Raw genomic sequence first — 20976 nt, 5'->3', positions numbered from 1 at the left:
GACCCCACCTGGCCTCCTTGGTGCTGGCCCAACTTGTTTGGTCGTAACAAATTTGGATAAGCAACCATCTAGTTTATTAACTTTATAACATCCCCGAAAATTAACTTTCTAGAATCTCAAATATTTATAATTATATATAACTTGTAAATATTATATTATTAACCATATTGTATCTTTTTATTAAAATTTGCTAAACTTTATCTATTTTATTTTGCTTATTTTTTATTTATATATAAATGAAACCCAGAACTTAATAAATTTAACAATAATAAAATATATTAATTCATCTCTTAATGGAGTAGACTTTACGGTTACCGCGACTTTCCATTTGATTTCAAAGTAAATTCCAATTAATTCGATGTAACTCACCTATTTAAGAAAAGAAAAGGCCCAAAATTCCACCGTGATAATTCTTTTATAAACGGGTTCACTCTTTAAAAACAATTCTTATTCCATTTCATTTAAAACGGAAAGTTATTTATGTTGGAATATTAAAAACTTTCGCAGTTTTTACCGAATTTCACCAGAATCCTTCGGTTTGTATTAATAACGGAACGAATTAAAAAATCAAAGTTGTTATATTTTTGGTAATTTGCCTCTGATATTTTCCCAAAAATCACGTCTTGGCGATATCTCATTACTAAAGAATACGATCATAAAAATAACCAAATTGGTAAAAATTTACGCGAATTTAAACGCGGTGTCGCGTGTTGTGGGGCTGGGTTGCAGTAAAATTGCGCACCTACCGTGAATACCTAAATTCTTTTTTTATCCAACAGTGTTACCAAAGTCGGCAACACCCGCCAGGCCCACAACATTCGACGTCAGAGTTGGGGGAGAAATTTTTACCCTCCACCATAGTAGCCTTTTGAAGAATCAGTGACTCGACAGCTTGGTCCTCAGAACCGCTGTTTACTTCCAGGGCTCCCTGGTTCAGGATGCTGCGAGGTCTCTAATTTTGGCTTGACCTCGGTTAATCCCATGGACCCTTGCTACTCTACTCGCACCTCGATAGATTTAGGCGCGATTCTGTGCTCCCAAAAGGACCTCTGCGCACGTTAACAGGGTTGCATCAGTGGAAGATATGCTTCCAAGATCCTCTCTTTTTCTTTTTCACGTTTGAGTCAGCTCCTTTTAGTTTTTTAAAGCTTCATGGGAGATCACTTTGGAAGCGGGGCAAGCTCAGGCTGTGACTGCGCGGCGATGCTATGCTGCCCACCGAAACGATGCATGAAGCCTGCTACTTCACAATGCACCGATCATCTGATTTATGCGATCGTAATATTATCGGGCCTTTGGCAAACAAACTGCCTGACCGTATTCTTATGGTTCAAATAAATTCGCTTGCCACTCGAGGTATGCTTTCTCAAATTCCCAGGTCCTCCATTCCATTTTCTTTATAGCCTCGCTTCTTGTTGCGCATTCTTCCAAAGGCTCGATCCTCTTGCTCATTCAAACGCATTCATCAAGTCAAATTAGGTATGTGAGCTATAATCCTTGCGCCGGCTGCCTACCATTATAAATACCGTCTCATGTCCCTTTCTTACTTCATACGAGTTAGTCAACTGATTTGTTTCCATTGATGGCCGCTCGAGGGTTAGGTGACCATCAAAAGATCAAGTTTCGACACCGCACCGAGTCCCGGCGAATAGAACACAATGCATCTCTCGTCGATTGTCGCTGCTATATTTCTGGCCCAGTCGGCCTTCGCTAACCCGATGCCGTCGGAAGACCCGGACGCCCCCATCATGTTGGCGGGGAATCGGGCGGCTAGCGACCTTCAGGACCCGGACAAGATCCCCTACGTAACTCCCCAGGAAACCTGCATGAAACTTTGTCGCAAGGGTTGGAGCGCGACCGGCATGTTGAGGAACAGCGAAAAGTTTTGCAAGAAATGGTGCAGCGACCGCAACAACTGGCCTAAATAGTAAGGCTGGCAGTTCAAAAAAGCTCAAATATAGTCCTGGCATACAGGGAATCGTGGTAATTTTGGCGGAGGCGAAATGGAGTTCAAAGACACAGACACTATAGTTGGAGCAAGCATCCTCCACCATTCATGGGTCAGACCCACCTTTGTTAGCGATTCACACCCAAACACACCAATAAGCTTAACAGCTGAAGAATTTTCGCCCTCCGGGCGCTGGTCGTCATGGCCTCACCAGAGGTCTCAAACCGCCGCGCGCGCCCGCAGAGCACGCCGCAGGCTTTGCCGCAGGGCCAGGCCGAGTCGGGACACGTATCTCTCGACACGCGCACCGCTAACGCGCCTCAGCCGGCTGGCCGCGGAAGGTACTCCAGCCTCCCGGCCCTGGCCATCAAAACACTGCAGCAGGAGTTGGAAAACGTGGAAACAGTCGGCAGCTGGCTCGAAGAGGTCTTTGCAGCCAAGCTCGAAAGTTTACAGGCCCCGGAGGACGCCGCGCTTAGGAGAATTGTTCTTGAACTTGACGACGTGATCAGCGGCTGGTTCCTCAGTCGCACCCTCCCTGAAAAAGAGCGTTCGCGCTCCCCGTCGCGTTCGCCGACCAGTTCCAGCGAAAGGCGCAGCATTTTAATTACGAGGACGGGCACGGCGTCGTCGGCCTCTAAAGGCAGAGGCACGCCCACTAACAAATCGGTCACATGGGCCGAGCGAGCCGCCACGCCACCAGCGGCGGCCCCAACGCGAATTTTAACCCCGGCCACGCGCTCGTACCCAATACGTACGACGCCCGGCAATGCACCTGACAGCTCCGCAACTCCCTCCCAATCGGGCCGGGACCGCTCCCAAGCCCCGAAACGTTTGACAGAACAGCCGTCCAACCGCATCCTGATCCGCGTAAATGACAAATTGCGGATGGTGACGAGGGAGCCATACGCGGTAACGACCAAATTGGCCGAGTTGGTCTCGGTGCCACACAGTGAAATCCCAAACGCCAAGCGTACCCCCACGGGCTGGGGTGTTACGGTGGCCTCTGAGGAAACACGGCAAAAACTCCTCAACCCCAGCGCGGTCAAGGCCATTATGGACGCATTGGACGCGCGGGAAGTCACTGTCCCGACAACCTGGCACACATACGCCGTTTCTGGAGTGCCCCGAACGCTTAATTGCCTGGACGGAAGAAAGGACGTACATGAGGTAATCCAGGAGGAGATTACCGTGGCAGCAGGCCAGCAGCCAGTCAACTGGCATATTTCCAAACATGGTTACGACCCACATACGGCTAAGGGCACGTGGATAGTGTCCTTCCTTCAACCCGTAAAGCCCTTTCAGCTTTTTGGAGTGTCGAAACGTGCGCGGAAGGTTGAAAAATCACGCAAAATTACACACCACCACGACGGTTGCCAGGGATATTGCGAAATACGTCGCTGCGTACGGCAAGCGCGTTGCGGTATATGTGGTGAAGCAAAACATGCGACAGAGGAAGAGCCGTGCAAAGCAGCCCCCAAATGCGTTAATTGCCACGGCCATTTCCCATCCGGACATGAGAATTGCCCTGCCCGACCTTTGGTGGTAAATGGGAAGTTTGAACGACCTTCACAGCGTAAACTTAAGGGGATTCGCAGAATCGGACGTGCCAACCGTGCCGCGATTATCAACGACCGGGCCGAAACGGCCCGCCGAGAGCCAGCACCTGCAATCCCGGTCCTAAGCACCTCATCGCAGCATTCGCAAACCTCGAGCTCCCGATCGAGCATTTCAAACAAAAGAGCGCGGCCATGCGAGGCGGCAGGGGCGGACATCCGTAACTTCCTGCAGGTTGAACAGGAACGCGTGCACGACGAAATCGTTTGGGCAGCCGAAATGGAGGAGGACGCAGCGGCTGCCGAACCTTGCCCCGCTGATGGGATAGACTTGGAAGCAACCCGTCGATTAATATAACGAAATACTCGCTCGGCAATATGCAGCGGGAATGCCTCGACGTAGTTTGGGTCAATGTAGGTAAAAGGATGGGTGTGCATCTAAGCCTATTGGAGTTGTGCCACCAGAGAAAGGTGGACCTGGTTAACGTTCAAGAGCCATGGTGCGGGCTAAATACGATTACACAAACGCACCCGGGCTATAATGTTTTTGCGCCAGTGGACGAATGGCACGCCAACATTTACGAAGCCATGACTGGGCTCCGGCCCCGGGTGCTTACCTACGTTAAGAAGGGGGCAGCCCTAAGGGCCGCACAACGACGGCTACCGCAGGGCCAAAATACGCGGGACATACTCTGGCTCGAAATTAACGGAATATTGTTTGTTAACGTATATAGGGCTCCGGGCACTGAAGCCGCGCTGGAAATGGTATGTAATACCGTGCCAAATGGACCCACGGTGCTAGGCGGCGATTTTAACGTAGCGGCTGCTGCATACCAGCCGGGCCGCGCAAACGCACGCGGAGGGGACCAACTGACGGCATGGGCGCAAGCCCAGGGGATGAGTTTTACAGGAAATATCGGCGTGCCCACCCACCGCGACGGGGGTTTACTGGATATGGTCTTTTCCAACCTCCCCAGCACAATAACTGTGGTTGACAGCAGTCTTTACACAGGCTCCGACCACGAATCCCTTTATACCACGCTGCGGACGCGCGGCGCCCCCCGCCCGGAGGCGATCAACGTTTCGGTTAGGGACGACCGGTTACCAAAGTTCGCGGAGCTACTTGCTTTTGGCATGCAAGACATGCCGGACCCGGGATCCGCGGCCGATGGCTACGCATTGGACGCGTGGGTAGCTGAATTTACAACTTTATGGGAGCAAGTAACGTGGGTCGTGGGTACGCCGGCGGGAAAAAGGGACAGCTCGGCTCCCTGGTGGACCGAAAACTGCCAGCGGCTCTGGTCCGAATTCCAGCGGGTTAAACGGAGCGCTGTAAATAGGGCAGACGCCTCTGCCGAGGAAAAAGCCTATACGAAAGGGGTGCGGGCCGCGAAGCGGGAGTACTGGAGGCACCGGATCGACCAACTGCGCGACGATAAGGATTTGTGGAACATGGTGGGCTGGCTGGGAGCCGGACCACGCCTCCGGTCCCCGCCGCTGGTTATTAACGGCGAGCAAATGAGCGAGCCTTTAGCAAAAGCGGAAGCACTGCAACGGGAGGTGCTTGGCCGATTTTCGGCGGAGGATGACCTGCAGGGAGACCCCTTGGAGGCCTGGTCGCCGGACGAGGCTAAAATCCCTTGGGACACCCAGGTTAGTGCGGAAGAGGCGGAGCGCTCCTGCATTGGGGTTACGAGCACGTCCCCGGGCATCGACGGAATAACCGTCCGGCTACTAAAAGCCGGATGGGCTTCGTTGGCCGAGCCGGTGCGCAGGCTCTACCAACGTTGCCTGGAACTCGGACATTTCCCAGCGCCTTGGAAGAAGGCCGAAGTCGCGATGCTACCGAAAACGGGGAAGAAAGACCGGAGCAGCGTTCGATCCTGGCGGCCTATAGCCCTCCTCTCCTGCATCGGAAAAGGCCTCGAGAGGCTCGTTGCACGCCGGATAGCTTGGGCCATATACGACAACGGGCTCCTTAGCTGCACCCACGGCGGTGCCCTACCCAAACGATCGGCGACGGATCTGGTTTGTGCCCTCGCCCACGATATCGAGCAGGCTCTAGCTCGCGGGGAGGAAGTCACCCTTGTCGCATGCGACGTCCAAGGCGCCTTCGACGCCCTCCTCCATAGGCGATTAATACGGAAAATGCGGAGCCTCGGGTTTAGTAAAATGCTCCTCAGGTTCGTGATTAACTTTTTAAGCGGCCGCCAGGCCCGAGTCCGGCTGGAGGGTACGACCACGGGCTTTAGGCGGCTTGGGTGCGGCACCCCGCAAGGGTCTCCCCTTTCCCCGATCCTATATATGTTATATTTGGCGTATCTCGTCAAAAACGGTACGAAGTGGCGGTTGGCATACGCAGACGACGTGCTTACATGGAAATCGTCACCCTCGTTGGAGGAAAACGTACGTTGGCTGGAAGATAAACTCCGGGATATACACGAAATTGCGGCGGAAGAGAAGATCCATTTTGCAGCGGAAAAGACAGAGGTGATCCATATTACTAAGAAAAGGCACGGTCGCAACCCGGAAATCCGGATTAATGGTAGAACGGTTACCCCGGTCCAACTACCGGGCGGTCGACGCGGACAAAGCGCCTCCGGGGCCGAGCGCTACCCGGGCATGCGTTGGTTTGGTTTTTGGTTCAGCCGACGGCTAGACGGGCGCCGCCACGTGGCCGAAAGGGCTGCCAAAGCAATGGCGGTCGCTGCCCACCTTAAGAGCTTTGGGGCAGTAAAATACGGACCGCCTGCGGCTGCACTTCGCAAGGCAGCGGTGGCATGCGTGGGTTCCTCGGCCACCTACGCAGCCGAGGCATGGTACAACCCAGCGCACAAGCAAAGAGGACTCCTTAAAGCATTGAACAAACCGCTGGTTTTAGCGGCACGGGCAATCCTCCCGGCGTATAAAACCACCCCCTCGTCCACTGTTCTCAGGGACGCAGGACTACCCTCGGCCCGCGTCGCGCTGGCCTACACCCGCCTGAAATACGGCGCCCGACTAAGGCTCGCGGACAAGGGGCACCCCCTTGTCAGCCGCCTGCGTGAAACACCTCGTGCCCGCAACTCGGGCCATTCGGCCACGACCCTGCAAACGGCTGCACAACTTCTCCCGCGGATCCGGAGACTAGAGTTGCGCGCACCTCGCAATGCCCCGGATTCTCGCACTGACCCCACCGGAGGAGTCCCGAAAGAGGAAGCGGCCCGCCGCTTTATCGAATGGCTGGACATGGTATTACCTGACGATATCGTGGTATATACGGATGGTTCGGAAAAACACGAAAACAACTGCGTCCAAATAGGGTACGGATGGGCCGCTTTTAGGGCGGGCCTGGAATTTGCCGCAGGCTCCGCATTTATTACGCCGGAAAGCCACGTTTTCGACGCCGAGGCGATTGGCGCCCTAAAAGGGCTACAGGCGGCAGCCAAGGCCCAGCCAGGCGCCCGGATCTGGATTTGTGTGGACAGCACCTCGGTTATTTGGGGTCTTAGAGGCGACGCGCCGCGTTCGTCCCAATGGGCCTTTCTGGAGTTCCATGACCTTGTCGATCTACTCCGAAAACAAGGTACCGAGGTTCGGGTCCGTTGGTGCCCTGGGCACCAGGGAATCCCGGGAAACGACCGGGCTGACGAGCTGGCCAAGGCCGGCTCCGCCGGACCGCCGGACCCAGACCCGAGGGCTCAGCAAACCACGTATAGCGGTGCCGGCACGGTCCTCAGAGCCATTCTTTCGAATATAGAGAAGGACTGGTGGCGTAAAGAACTCTGTGAACGGTCCCCCGCATATAGGGAATGGAAATTCCAATACACACCGAGAAAGGAGCCCGAGGAACTGCGTTTGCCAAGACCCCTACTGGGCCATTATTTGGCCATGAGGACCGGCCACGGCGATTTCAAAGCCTACCATAACCGTTTCAACCACCAGGATGCAAACACCTCGTGTGCCTGGTGCTGGAAGCGGACCTCCCCTGAGCACCCGGTGCACTGCCGCTATTCGCGGGCGGTGTGGAGAAACTGGCCGTGGCTTGATAACGACCGGCCGGTCGGGCCGCCAGACCGCGCCCAACGCCGCAAATTCTTCCAGACAAGCCTCGGGCAACCGAAAAGCTTTGAGGCGTTTTCGATAGCCACCAACTACTTCAGCGCCCGCCCCAGAGCGGCCCGCCAGCGCCCCGCGCGCCACGAACGCACTTTACGCCTAGGGACACCGATCGTAAACGACTCGAACTCAGACGAGGAATAGACTTACTGCCTTTTCACCCACACTTCACGGCACAAGCCGTCAGACGAACCCTCCGTGCACCTTAGGCACGGGGTCGCGTCAGTGAACTATCCCCCTAAGCAGGACCGGGCCCGAACCCGGTCAGGCACGATCCGCCTCTGCCCTCCTTGTTTTCCCCCTGTGTAAATAAAGAAGATAGAACGCGCGCCGAGATACCCCTCGGGAGGTTGCTAACGGCCGGCTAACAAGCCGGGCCGAGCCCGGCGTTAACTAATACTACTACTACTACTACTATGCATATTATATTTGAAAAGCCCCATCGGTTATGGTTTGATCGTCGGTTCGTCACACTTAATTTTTAACTAGATAGATCCTCCCGCTCGCCATCCCAACCTGGAAACTACTACAGAGAGGCCCTCTTGATAATCTCTGCTGCCCTCTCAGCCACTGCATACAGGGTAGACTGCGGGTGCCCGCTGAACTGGAGAGGAAAGATGGACATGTCGACGACCCTGACGTTGCGTGTTCCGTACACCTTCAATTCCGGGTCCACGACTCCACCAAGCTCCCGCTTCATCATGGACGCGGTGCCAAGGTTGTGTGAGTTTACGGCGGCTGTAATCGCTTGGCGTTAGCTCTTTGACCTTTTAATTCTGGAGGTTGGAGAAGTTGAAAAAGACAAGCAAAAAAGAAAAAGAAAAAAAAAAAAACATACTGCCACTCCTCGCAAAGTCCTCCCACTGCGTATTGGTCGGGTTGGCCCCAAGCCCACCCCTCGAAGTCTTGATGTCCTTGATGGGCGACGTCTCGGAGAACTTGTCCGCCAGCTTGGCCACCATGCCCTGGGCCGTCACGTCAAACGGCACCATGTTGAGGCGCGGGTCGATGGTGGGCTGCGCGACGACCGAGGCGTCGGCCAGCGAGTCCCTCGAGAGGTGCACGCTCCCGCGGGAGAAGGGGTACAGCCACCAAAAGTTGAGCGACAGCGAGCCGCCCTGCCTCACAAAGGTCAGGTACTCGGCGGCCGTGACGTTTTGGTTGAAGAGCAGGTCGTGCTGCACGCGCATGAGCACCTCGACCGCCGTCTGGTTCACAAACGTCGGCCCGCCCGACGCGTCCACCGCGAGCTTGGCGTACGCCGTGATGTTGGCCAGCGTCGCCGCCGCCACCGCCCGGGTGCTGCTGCCAAAGACGTCGGCGGCCGTCGCGTACGCCTGCATCACGTTTTGGCCGGTGAGCGACGCCCGCAGCACGTAGTTGAGGCTGGTGTTGGGCTGTTCTTGGAGGTTCTCGCCGACGCCGGGGAGGTTGACGGTGACGTTGATGCCGAGAGGTTGCAGGACACTGACGGTCACGTGGTCAGTATATGGACTGGACTCATCTCGGGGGGCGTCTCCAGAGCCTGGATCAAAGCTTACCGTGGGTTACCAACTCCGGACGCCTCAAGGATAGCCGGACTCCTCAGCGAACCGGCAGAGAGCACCACCTCCTTCCGCGCATCCACCACGACAGCCTCGCCCGCCGCCGTCAAGTACTCCACGCCGCTCGCCTGCACAGCGCCCGAAGTCCCCGTCCTCCACACGATCTTCCTCGCCGTGCCCCTGATCATCTTCAGGTTCGACCTGCCCTCGGCCGGGATCCAGTACGCCCTCGCGGCGTCCCACCGCATGTGGGCGTCGCGGTCGATGGTGAGCGGGTTGGACGAGACCCCGTGCACGTCGCCGCCGGACGAGTCCTGGTTGTCGGGCAGGCCGACGTTGGCCCAGGTCTGGCGGATCTGCACGCCGTAGGTCGAGTTGGCTGTGTCGAAGGGGAAGCCGGTGCGGACGGGCCCGTCGCCGCCGCGGTTCTCTGCCTTGTACTTGATGCCCGCCTTGGCCTGGGCCTCGCTCGGCACGGTGAAGCGCTCGTTGCGCTTGTAGTAGGGGAACAGCGTGTTCCAGTTCCAGCCGGGGTTGCCGAGCTTCTCCAGCGCGTCGATCTCGGCCTTTTCGGCCCGGATGTAGTTCATTCCTGTGAGCTTCTTAGTCTCTTTCTTCTTCTCGTACAACTCCCCACGCGTCAAACACGCGCAGCCCTACCATTGATGATGCTGGTTCCCCCTATCCCCTTGCCCTGGTGGTACTGCTGCGGGCGGTTGTTGACAAACGGCTGGTTCACGGTGCGGTAGTTCCAGTCGACGCGGGTGTTGAAGGCCTGCAGAAAGCTGCTGGCGCTCTTGACCTGGGGGTTTTCGCGCTCGTCACCGCCGGGCTCGATCACGGCGACGGTGACGGCCGAGTTTTCCGAAAGCCTGTTGGCAATCACCAGGCCTGCAGTGCCGGCACCGACGACGACGTAGTCAAAGGTCTCGGCCAGGCCGGAGACGCAGAGCAGGAGCTGCAGCAGAATCGGTGAGGAGCGCATGGTGACGGATGGCGTTTCTGGACCCGGAACGTGGGCTGTCGTCTTGAAGTGGGCGCGGTGAGCGCAGCAGGCATTGCTGGCATCTTATATAGTTCTTGGTTTCGTGCTGCCAAAATAAGATTTCTCACAAGTCATGAAATGTCGCCAGTCAATTTGCTGCTGGTACGGATAGATTCGCGCTAATTGGCCCTGACAAAAGAAACAAGCTCGTACTTGTTTAGCCGCCGCAAAAAGGTGTGTGTGGGTCTCATTTATTCCACGAGCTCTCGAGGAAATCCACTGCTACCATGAATAAAACCGTTCCTGTTTAGGGAATTGCAAAGCTTGGTAAGATCGGAGGAACGATTTTTATCAAGTCGTGCCGCCGTTCCGTCCCCTGATTGAATGGTGGGAAATCCTGGCCGTAGGTCCCAGTGGTGTACAGCAATACGCGGGGATCGCTGTTCCGGGACGACCCTCTGAACGACCCCTGACCAGTGACCTGCCAGTTGGGTTCGGGCACAAAAGAGGCAGAAGAAACGAAACGAAAAAGGTACATAATCCCACCACCTTTGTACTGGCCCAAATAAAATCCAAGCGGCGACAGTTCATGCAGGCGGCTCGGCTTCGCCTAGCCAACGGGCATATGCGAGGAGCAAAGCTGAAGTACTACCGATCAATAATTCTTATTATAGACCAAGAAGTTCCCGTAGAGGTTGCCGCTGCCGAACAATACATGCAGAATCATCAAGCGATGGCATCCATGCTCTCACCGCCATGCTGGTGAGGATGGTTGGCTTCGAGCGGCTCATTCGAACATTTGCTCCTGATAAAGTCGGCCAACACGTCCGAAGATGCCAATTTAACCGGTTTTCAATATAGATTGAAGATTTGGGACGGGCTCTGGGCTTTTATCTACAGAAAACTTAAATAAGCAAACGTCTCCTTGGCCATCGTCATCGTTGTGTGGTTGTGCCAATTATCGTTCGCCACTCGGGAACAAATCATGCGCCCAGCCGCAGGCAAAGCTGATTGCGCCTTGATCCACGAATGGGCCGCTAATCCTTGACGGCTAAATAGAATTTTTGATATAGCCAACTGTTTGCCTGGCAATCTTTGCGAGCTTCAGGCCTTTGCAGATCTGCAGCGATTCGGTGATGAGTTTAGGGCCATCAATGACTTGCTGTGCTTCTCAGAGTCAGGGGAAACCCGTTGGTTTGGCTCGCACAGCTTTGTAAACTTTCTTGACTCGGATGACGACTCATCGACTCGGTGAAGACTTTGAGACTGGAAACGATAAATGCATCTAGTCTACACTTTGGTTACGAATACATGCCTTCTACTCGAGATGAATGCTGGAGGCCTATTGGAAATGATTCCCGAAGTGATCGTTTAGCGTCACCATCCGTGCCGAATCCCTCAAGCAAATCTCAGAGAATGGCCAACTCTACCAAGTACAGCCACTTACGACACCCAAGAGTCAAAGATATGAGGCAACAATCATGGTAATGAAAAGAAAATGAATTTTTCGGGTTTGGTTGTTTGTGTGTACAGTGTGTTTGTATTTTTTTCGATGCCTCGAACGAGTCGAGTGAGTGATCGCTCCTCTTTACTGGAAGAGCTGAAAGCAAATATGCCGGGAACTTTCAAGGTAACCATGAATCGATGACGAGTTTCTGCAAAGACAAGTTCTCAGGCAGCAGGAAGTCAAGTATAAGAGTACAAAGAAGCATCATGCAAGTCCTCCTAGTCACAGGTGAAAAGAGACCTGCCAAATACCAACCAGACTTGAGACAAAGTCCATCCACAAAGCTCCGTTTCCTGCCATCCTAGCTCTTGTACAGTGTAGCTTGTCTGTCAGGTTTAGTTGTCGTGTTGAGCAAGGTTGGTGCAAGTCTTTTGCCACCGTAAAACCACAAACAGGTGTGAAAGTTGGAGACACTCCTAGAAGGCTAGGACAGGGAATGAACTTTGTCTATCGTGTAGTGAATTAGCTCTTGATTTTCTCAAGTAAAATCTGAGTCCGTATGGGAGCTTACCTAGAGTTCCTCATCTGCCTGCTGTGTTGATTGCTCAAGGTGCGACATGTCAAATCTGACCTTTTTCTTGATTCTACCGTAGCGTATCAGGTTGGCAGTTGCCTTCCACACCTTGTCAAATGCCACCCACATGTTAGTCTTGACCAAAGATCTCGCCCGACTTCCAGGCCATATCTCTGGACTTACTGAGAGGGAGAAACCGGGAACAGAGTTCCAAAGAGGAAAGCGATCATCGTCTCGGAGGGCGTGGAGAAGCCGCAGGGTGTAGAAGATTGTCGCCAGCATAATCCTGGTGAGTGAAAACTGATGTTAGCCTTTGACTGGGGACTCGGAATACAACGAGCTAGGAAGGAAGCCGCGGTGACTGACGCGTTGGGAGTAGCCATTGTGAATACAAGAGCTCGAGCTGGTTTGATCTGCTATCAGAGGTGAAGTTGTTTGCGGGTTGTTTGTCAGGATGAGGAGTGATGCAAGTCTGGCGAGCAAGATGATCAAAGCGCGGACTGGCAACGATATCAAAGAGCCCCACAAAGCAACCCGCCTCGAGGGCAAACAAACAGAGGGCAGTGGACATGACGGTGTTCGTCGCGGTGTCACGTGAACTCGCGTCTGTTTGACGAAGGATACCTCAGGTACTGTGCGATAGGGGCTTTATCTAGGTACCTAGGTACCTAAGGTATGTACCTAGACAGAATTAGAGGGGGCCGCTTGGATGCCTTGAGGTGTTCACGACAGAGACCAGCGAGGACCTAGTCACAATGATACGAAGAAAGCTTGGGCTTCATGTCAAACATTCCCTTGAAAGTACCATTCTTTGAATATTTGCTCGGTATTTATAACATCGCGAGTCTGAACATGTTTCATTCCAGATCTTTCCACCTGGATCTATCTTCCTTGGTAACTTGCAAGGAGTCCCTCACCCAACGGCCATGATTTCCAAAAAATCCACTGTTTTCACACAATGCCACATTGGCAACATCTCTCTTCACCAAACCAAACATCCAAGTTCCAACCTCCATTCCCTAGTCCTCCCGGTCCGCCACAGCCTCCGCCACAGCCCTAGCCTTATTCTTGCCACCAGGCCAGCCGCCGAAGCCACCACCAATCTTGGAGATGGGACCGGTGGGGTTCATGACGCCGCCGTTGGCGGTCCAGAACGCGGCCGGGTTGACGGGCAGGTTCGCGTTGCCCCTGACGCCGAACCGGATCCACGCAAACAGCCCGTCCTCGAGCCGGTCGCCCACCAGCGCGTACCGCACGATCGGGTCGTCGCCGTTGGCGCCCTGCATGAAGAGGAAGTCGCGAACGTTGAGCGTCGTCGCCATCCGGTTCGTGTTGTACGGCGCGGCCTGCGACGACGCCGTCACCAGCGACTGGTCAAAGTACAGCTGGCCCACGTGTGCGGCGCGGCCGCCGGATAGGGTGTTGTTTTGGAGCTTGGTGGCGCCCAGGTAGACGATTGCTGTCGTTTGGGGACGGGATGTGTTAGTGCTGCTGCATGTATTGGCCAGAGCTCTTAGGGCAAGGAGAGGGACTACTTGCCGTGAATATGTGTTGCGCGGCCTTCGTAATGACCTGGCATCAGGGTGTCGAAGGAAGCTACTCCGGCCTTGTCCGTGGGCTGCACGCCGCGGAGTGTGGTTCCCTTGAGAATGCTGGCGTCTTTGGGGTCACCCATTCCAGGGTAGCCTTGTACGCCGACGTACATGCCCTATTTGATTGATTGTTTGATTCAGTAGCCGTATTGTCAGCCCCCATCTTCATACCCTTCTTCTTCAATGAATTCTTACAGTTGCATTTGAGCTCCAGATGTCGACGTAGGCGTCTGGCAAAACCTTGCAGGTCTGGTAGTCGACGACCTGTATGGCGAGCGTCATGGGGATACCCTTCTCGCCATTTGTGATGTCCTTGCGGACCTCCTCACCCTTGACGTCTGTTGGTTTGCCAACGACTTTGTGTTAGTTATTTGCTCTGCCCAGTTCCCCCCACGCTTTGAAGTCAAGCACACATACACAGTGGGCCCTGATCAACGGCAGGCATGAGCATGCATGCTCCGTAGTCTGTGAACAATGACGACAGGTCCATGCCCTTTGAGACGGGCTTGTTGCTCTTGTGGTCGATCCTGGAGACGGAGATGTAGTCCCGCTTGGAGATGTGGGGACTGTAGGAGAAATGCTATTGTCAGTCGCTTCTGGAGAATTGGAGAAAAGAAACCCGTCAAGAAGACAAAGTACTAGACAAGGTAAACAGGAGATCGTCATAGCGCACCTTCCCTCGGGCTCAACACCCAAAGCGCGTCTCAGCCTGTCATACTCGTCGCTGTGGCGGTCGATGGTCCTCTTCATGAACTCGGGCTCGGCAAACTGTCCGGCGCAGTGATCCAGAGATCGCTCCATCAGCGGCCGGGCATGGTGCTGGTATTCAGGCTCGTCGACGGGGTGGGGGTGCGCCAGGCCCTGTGGGATGGCGAGCAGGGCTGCTGCGAGGGAGGTCTTGAAGCCCATCTTTTTGAATCGATTCTCCTGTTCTGCTGCGGCTTTGGTGATGGTCGAGGTGGCTGCAACAAGACGTATAGAACAGGACGAGTGGAGCGCGAGAGTCCCGTTGCTTATAACGGAATTGAATTTGCCAAGTCGCGCCGGGGAAGGGCAGCTTCGATGAGTGCCATTTCCGGGGACCCGCGAATCAGATTGAGGGTATTTCAAGTTCAGGTCTATGGGTAGTGGCTGGGCAGTTCCTGGGTTGCAAATCAACTGCCGATGTTGCTGCAGCCGCTGAATCTGGCAGCAATTTATTTTCGAGTACGGGGTACTTAGCCGAACAGGTCACGTTTGTCGGGGACATATGAGCAAACCAGGAAAATCTTTGGGCATTTTGCACACCTGCTTGTTCACATCTGCGGAAGGGTGCATACCGGGTTCAATTTTCCGATCGACGACTGGCCCGGGTAAAACAAACCTCTACTCTCAGCCGGTAGGGAAGCCGTCTTTTGAGAGCTCAAGGAGAGACATGGCGCTTCAACGGTGACAAACTCACCGTATCGGGTTTATCCACAAAGCTCTTGGCCTCAGGATTACCCAGATTAAGAGCAGCTGGCAAGCAAGTGCTGGAAATTGGTCTGATATCAATCCTGGCCTCCGGGTAGCATTATTCGCTCATTCATGGTCTTTCACGGAGCTACGAGAACAGTTTCAATCAGTCACAGGTTGTACACGTCTGTGTCAAATTGTGGCCAGCAGCAGCTCTCTTCATTTTCATGCCATCATCGTGGTCTAGTTTTGCTAATTTGTCTCAACAGAAATCAGCAGATTACGAACTCTTGGCTAGGTTCAATCGTAAGACAGCCCTCCCAATAGTGGCCTGCTGATTGGCCTTCGAACAACCCATGAACAAAACAATCTCCGAGAAAGAGATATTCGTCACGTCGGCTTGCAGATGGCCGAAGAACAACCGGCAGAGACATGCCATATACAACGCATACCAAGTCATCTTTGTCAAAAACAACAGGTCCAGCCCCTACCAAACCCAGCTCTGTAACAAATATCCTGTTGCGCCTGAGACGGGTCGATGCTACGTCTTGAAAGAACTCAGAAGCTGGAGGATTTTCTTCCGATGATAGTAGCCATCCAAGTGTAGACATGACCGCTTCTTTTAGTAAGATCCCGTCGAGTTCGGCGTTTGACTCTTGAGTGCTGTTCGCTACCTTTTGCAGAGTCAGGCTGATTATTTCTTCGAGCCGAAGAAGCGGAGCTGGACTTCCTAGTGTTATGTCAGGCTCGTAGACATCTACAAGAGAGGCTATTCTATCTGCCACGTAGCCACCGACTACTAGTCTAGTCGGGCCTGATTCCGCATGGTCAATAAATCCCAGCGAGGGCGGATGGATCAGGCCCGGACCTCGAAGGTCCAAGGGATCTTTTGCAAGCCATTGATCAATATCGTCAAACCTTGGACACCAAGATGGTAGGCCATCCTCCGGTGCAGCAAAATGACGAGGCCCGGCAAGAACGGTGAGGTTTCCCTCGACATCCAAGCAGTGCTCCACAACCCGGCGATGAAGCTTCATGAGAGTCATTGTCTCGCCGTAATCGGGAACAATGGCGGCACGGCTTGCTTCGCCACACAGCCCCAGTATTGCGTAGACTTTGTCTCTTGGGTCCGAGCAGGCGTGCCCCGGAAGGAACTCCAGCGCGCCTCGAAGGTCGATTTCGCAGTCATTGTCTCGGAACTGGCAGACCGCGTCGATCATCTGAGTGAAAGTCAGGATCCCTGCAAGATCCGATGCTTCCACTGATCCCGAAGTCTCCAGGTCCTCGAGCCGCATCAGCGGCAAGAGCCTCGCCGGGAGAGAGATGTAGTCGCTGAACGGCCGCCTCGACGACCCGCAGAGGACCCAGCATTCTTGCGCGACGGCGAGCTCTTGTACTATCCACATTCTGCCCCAGTAGGGTCTCGAGAGAAAATGGTACAGCGAGGAGAGCGAGTTTTCATGCGGATTATCTAGACTTGTGACGTCTCGCGCGGCTTCGCCTGTCGACGTTGCCGGCTCGAGGATGATTCTAGTCATGAGTTCCATTGCGTGTATATCGCGCTCGTCTTGTAGCGGACCAACCCAGGCTAGAACTCTTCTCGCCTTGGCAAACACGTCTCTCATTAGACGGACCTGTCGGGCTCGTTCGTCCAGGTCTGATTGGTTGATGCTGATGGCGTCGATCCACAGCACGACTGGACCAGTGCTGTTGCGGATTGCTTGCAACGCAGCATATAGGTTTGCTCTCACATACAAGAGCGTCCCGTCCAGAATGATTGGTTCGCGGCTGATGTCGCCCTCTCCCCAGGTGTAAGAAAGCGCATCATATGAAGGTGTAGGTGTGTCGGTCAGTGAGACTGTGTCGAAACTGCAAGTGATTGGGTCGGCCGAGTTCCCCTGATCGACCACTATGAGTCGAATCTCTCCGATCTCTTCGGATAGAGGCTTATAAAGCAAAGCCTGTAGGGCATTGATATGTGTGGTTAGCCGGACCTGGATGTGGCTTAGTTACCGGGACAGTTTGACGCACCATCACCAACGGTAGCAAGAACTGGTAGTAAGAACTCTGTCAAATCCCATGACTAAGCTAGATATAGACAGTAGCGACCAGGTGTGTACAAGACTTGTTACGGTTGGCGATAAAATCTCTGTCACCCACCCGACTTCGTCACGCGGTTCGTGATGGCTGAAATGTCGCCTTGGTTCAGCAAGGTCAAGTTTGTGGAAGAATGCATATCGCACAAGGACCCCTCTTGCCCCTCATCAAGTGACACAGAGCGGCTATCCACTGTTGTCCAAAGAAGATTACCCGACCAAAGGACTAATCCGCTCGATCTATGCTTCCGAAGGAAACTGTAGAGTACTTGAGTGCCATGCTTTAACAAGATACTGCAACATGGAGCCTACCATAACTGAGGCTTCACGCTAAATGTCACAATACCAATCACAACTGAAAAGGTGCGTAGTTAGTAAATTGACTGAAATGCTCCAGAAAGTCTTGGGAGCTTACATAAGGATATTGGGTGGCAACTGGTAACAAACAAACGAGAAACGAGAAACGTACCCAAGTACGGTGCCTAGTCTGCTCGCCCAGACCCAGCCATCGCCACGTGCTCGGCGGGTGCCCACTCGGCTACCATTGCTACGGTGCCTGGAACTCTTTTGAAGCCGCCCAACAGCCCACCTCCGAGCACCGTTGGCTCAGCATCCGGCCTTCGGGTCATCGGAGACCAGCCACGCCTCAAGAACAATTGATCAATCCGACCTGCCTAGAATGGACGATTAGTTTCAATGCCAAGATAAGCTGCCAAGTCTCTCCAAGTTGCGGGGGAACACACAAATGCTTTTTTGGAGAGACTCGGTGAGGGGTAAGGGACACACTCCAAGATGAAGCCTCTGCATCGATACCCTCATAATGGCGCAACAAGCTCGCCCAGCCTATCAGTCTTTTCCCCTTGCTTGCCTTGGCCATTGCTCTCGGCGCTCAGAGGGGAGGTTGGCTTGACTTGCTTGACTCGGATAATCGCCTTGTCGCGTGCACCAGTACGGTACGACAGCTGCCGCCAAGAACGCCGGCCAATTTCCATTCTGTCTTGGTCCTCTGGGCGCCGAGAGCCACCAACCTGTTTGACCGTACCATGGCTACGGTAACCGTCGAAGATCGGTATTCCCCCCTTGGAGCTGCCCAATGGGTACCCTGTATTCACTATCTTTGCCAACGTTTGCCACGGCTGCGACAAGAACAACATAGGATCAAGCACTTACCGAATGAAGCAGCTCGACTGCGAGATGGCGACGACGACATGGAAAGGGTGTAGCAATGACGACAGTCTTGGCGCCTGATATAAGAGGGAGTCTTTTCCTCCGCCACAACAGCTGCAGGCGGTTGTAAGCTGTTCTCGGTCAGCCCGCGGCCTCCTCTTGCCATTGAGTCCAGCCTAGCTACTCGAGCCTTCCTGTTCGGCCATCAAAGACGACTGACTTGATATTCAGTTCGAGACCGACACGGTTCAGTCGCCATCATGGTTCGCATCGCTGCTGTCGCTGCCTTTTACTCCGCCTTGGCTGGCGTGAGTAGGGCGGCCGTTTTCGAAAAGGCCGACTACGACTCGGGCGCCGTCCACCACCGCATCATGGAGATGAAGGTCAAGCAGTGGGACGCCCAGATCGCTTCGGGCCAGATGAACAGCTTCCAGTACCCCGAGCTGGGCTACACCAAGTGCGAGAACGGCTTTGCTGCCGCCATCCCCGGTGACTTTAACAGCACCTTCAGGTGTAACAACGTGAGTACTTTTTTTTTACGTGGGAAACCCGACAAGACGAAAGCACGCACTGACAGTCAGCAACAACGGTAACAGATTGATCTCTACCACTTCCTGTCGCACGCCGACTTGGGCAGCAAGGAGGGTCAAGGCTCGTCGTCCTGGGGCTGGACTTCGGCCGACGGACGCGAGTTCGTCGCCATTGGTCAGTTCGACGGAACCGCCTTTGCCGAGATCACCAGCGAGGGCAAGCTCTCATACCTGGGCCGCCTTCCCCAGTTCGACTCCATCGGCTCGCGCTGGAGGGAGATTCGTGTGGTTAAGGACATCATGGTTGTTGGTTCAGAGGCCATCGAACACGGTATTCAGTTCTTTGACATGAAGAAGCTGCTCGACCTCGACCCCGCTAGCCCCAAGACCTTCACCCAGGAGGAGCTCACCGGTCACTGGGACGAACTCCCGGTCGGTCGCACTCACAACGTCGTTGTCAACGAGGAGCTTGGCTATGCCATCGCCTGTGGCTCCGTCGGTGGCAACGAGACCATTCGTGTTCGCCCCAACGACCTGCCTTGCAAGGGCGGTCTGATCTACCTCGACATCAGCGACCCCACTAAGCCATTCAGCCCCGGCTGTGCTGCCGGTGATGGGTGGGTGCTCCTTTTGCTTCATTATCCAAAAGTATCGCGTGCATAAGTAGTCATCTAATAACTTTCTCCTCAAACAGATACGTCCACGATGCGGAATGCTTGGTCTACCGTGGCCCTGACAAGCGCTACGAGGGCCGTGACATCTGCTACGGCTACAACGAGGACACCCTCACCATCTACGACGTGACTGACAAGAACGGCAACGTCACCAACATCATCTCGATCGTCAGCTTCCCTGGCGCCGAGTACATCCACCAGGGTGCTGTCCTGGACAAGATGAACCAGGAGTACCTGCTCCTTGACGACGAGTTTGATGAGCGTGACGCCGACGTCGGCCCGATGACGCGCGGTCTGCCCACCACTCACATCTTTGACATCCGCGACCTCGAGAACCCCGTCTACACTGGCAACTTTGCCCACCGCACCCGCGGTATCGACCACAACCAGTACGTCTTTGACGGCTTCGTCTACCAGTCCAACTACGGCAACGGCCTCAACGTCTGGGACGTAAGCTCCATCCCCTCGGACCCCACCGGCGGAAGCGTCTGCGAGGCCGGCTTCATCGACATCTACCCCGAGGACGACGAGAACGAGGGCTCCGGCTCCGTCGCCTTCCTGGGTTCGTGGTCGCACTACGCCGGCTTCAAGTCGGGCTTCATCTTTGTGCACACCATCGAGCGCGGCTCCTTCGTGGTCAAGATGACGGACAAGGCCTGCCCCAAGCCCAAGACCTGCAGCGCCGACAACTGCATGCGCGCCCTCCGCGCCTCGCACATCCCCGGCCGCCTCGAGGCCAGCACCGACTTTTGCCACGACTTCCTGACCCGCCAGTACATGGACACCGCCGGCGTCCCCAGCTACGCCGTCGACGCCTGCGGTGGCGCTGCTGCTGCTCCCCCGCCCCCGGTCGAGGACGACGACGACACCTGCCCTGACGACAACGCCCCGCCCGCCCCCACGCAGGCCCCCGTCGTCGTCTCGAGGGTCAGCAGCGCCTGCGCCTGCATCCCCACCAAGCCCGTGCCGGAGCTGCCCAGGACCACCAGCAGGCCGCCTGTGCCTACCGTCCTCCCTGACAGGCGTTAATGGGGGGTTCTCGGGGGGATGTGTGTAGCTGTGTCAAAATGCGGTGATGGAGCAGCTGTTTCGATAGCAAAGTAGCAAAGACACGAAAGACCCTACGGCTTAATAAAATCTCAAGACGAGCTTTTTTGTCGCTCTAGAAAACACCTAGATACCTCGAAGTATGATGACCGTCATTGAACTCGTAAGTTTTGAACAATGAACAAGATCCGCGCAGTTTTAGTCTAGACCCCGCCGCTCCCTGGAGCTTACTCCCGGGAAAAAGGCCGACTCCACATATTCGGGATATCGCCGAAGTCTGGCCA

At 54.7% G+C, this 20976-nt stretch overlaps 6 protein-coding genes across 6 annotated transcripts; 2 read left to right on the top strand and 4 right to left on the bottom strand.

Annotated features, from left to right (window-relative positions):
• Window positions 1-1361: 1361 nt before the first annotated feature.
• On the top strand, window positions 1362-2038 carry MGG_16660 (uncharacterized protein). The gene is made up of 2 exons (XM_003711450.1): window positions 1362-1479; window positions 1602-2038. The coding sequence occupies exon 2, from the start codon at window positions 1659-1661 to the stop codon at window positions 1926-1928; it is 270 nt and encodes an 89-aa protein (XP_003711498.1). The 5' UTR covers window positions 1362-1479; window positions 1602-1658; the 3' UTR covers window positions 1929-2038.
• Window positions 2039-8128: 6090 nt separating this feature from the next.
• Window positions 8129-10131, bottom strand: MGG_07580 (glucose oxidase; the record flags this gene model as incomplete). The annotated part of the gene is made up of 4 exons (XM_003711449.1): window positions 8129-8340; window positions 8441-9069; window positions 9144-9738; window positions 9807-10131. The coding sequence occupies 4 exons, from the start codon at window positions 10129-10131 to the stop codon at window positions 8129-8131; spliced, it is 1761 nt and encodes a 586-aa protein (XP_003711497.1).
• A 2018-nt stretch (window positions 10132-12149) lies between these two features.
• On the bottom strand, window positions 12150-12535 carry MGG_16659 (uncharacterized protein; the record flags this gene model as incomplete). The annotated part of the gene is made up of 3 exons (XM_003711448.1): window positions 12150-12260; window positions 12336-12438; window positions 12519-12535. 3 exons carry the CDS (start codon window positions 12533-12535, stop codon window positions 12150-12152), a joined length of 231 nt encoding a protein of 76 aa, XP_003711496.1.
• A 636-nt stretch (window positions 12536-13171) lies between these two features.
• Window positions 13172-14700, bottom strand: MGG_15211 (uncharacterized protein; the record flags this gene model as incomplete). Its single annotated transcript, XM_003711447.1, has 5 exons — window positions 14418-14700; window positions 14162-14310; window positions 13940-14082; window positions 13725-13860; window positions 13172-13611 (listed from the first exon to the last, which is right to left on the bottom strand). The coding sequence occupies exons 1-5, from the start codon at window positions 14651-14653 to the stop codon at window positions 13172-13174; spliced, it is 1104 nt and encodes a 367-aa protein (XP_003711495.1). The 5' UTR covers window positions 14654-14700.
• Window positions 14701-15308: 608 nt separating this feature from the next.
• MGG_15210 (uncharacterized protein) lies at window positions 15309-17212 on the bottom strand (the record flags this gene model as incomplete). The annotated part of the gene is made up of 3 exons (XM_003711446.1): window positions 15309-15326; window positions 15631-17139; window positions 17210-17212. 3 exons carry the CDS (start codon window positions 17210-17212, stop codon window positions 15309-15311), a joined length of 1530 nt encoding a protein of 509 aa, XP_003711494.1.
• A 1489-nt stretch (window positions 17213-18701) lies between these two features.
• Window positions 18702-20674, top strand: MGG_07577 (uncharacterized protein; the record flags this gene model as incomplete). Its single annotated transcript, XM_003711445.1, has 3 exons — window positions 18702-18962; window positions 19038-19588; window positions 19666-20674. The coding sequence occupies 3 exons, from the start codon at window positions 18702-18704 to the stop codon at window positions 20672-20674; spliced, it is 1821 nt and encodes a 606-aa protein (XP_003711493.1).
• Window positions 20675-20976: the final 302 nt, after the last annotated feature.

Source organism: Pyricularia oryzae, chromosome 3, assembly GCF_000002495.2.
Source record: "Pyricularia oryzae 70-15 chromosome 3, whole genome shotgun sequence".
Classification (NCBI taxonomy): Eukaryota; Fungi; Ascomycota; class Sordariomycetes; order Magnaporthales; family Pyriculariaceae; genus Pyricularia; species Pyricularia oryzae.
The sequence above is the reverse complement of the archived record's forward strand: the minus strand, read 5'-3'. Positions and strand labels throughout refer to the sequence as shown.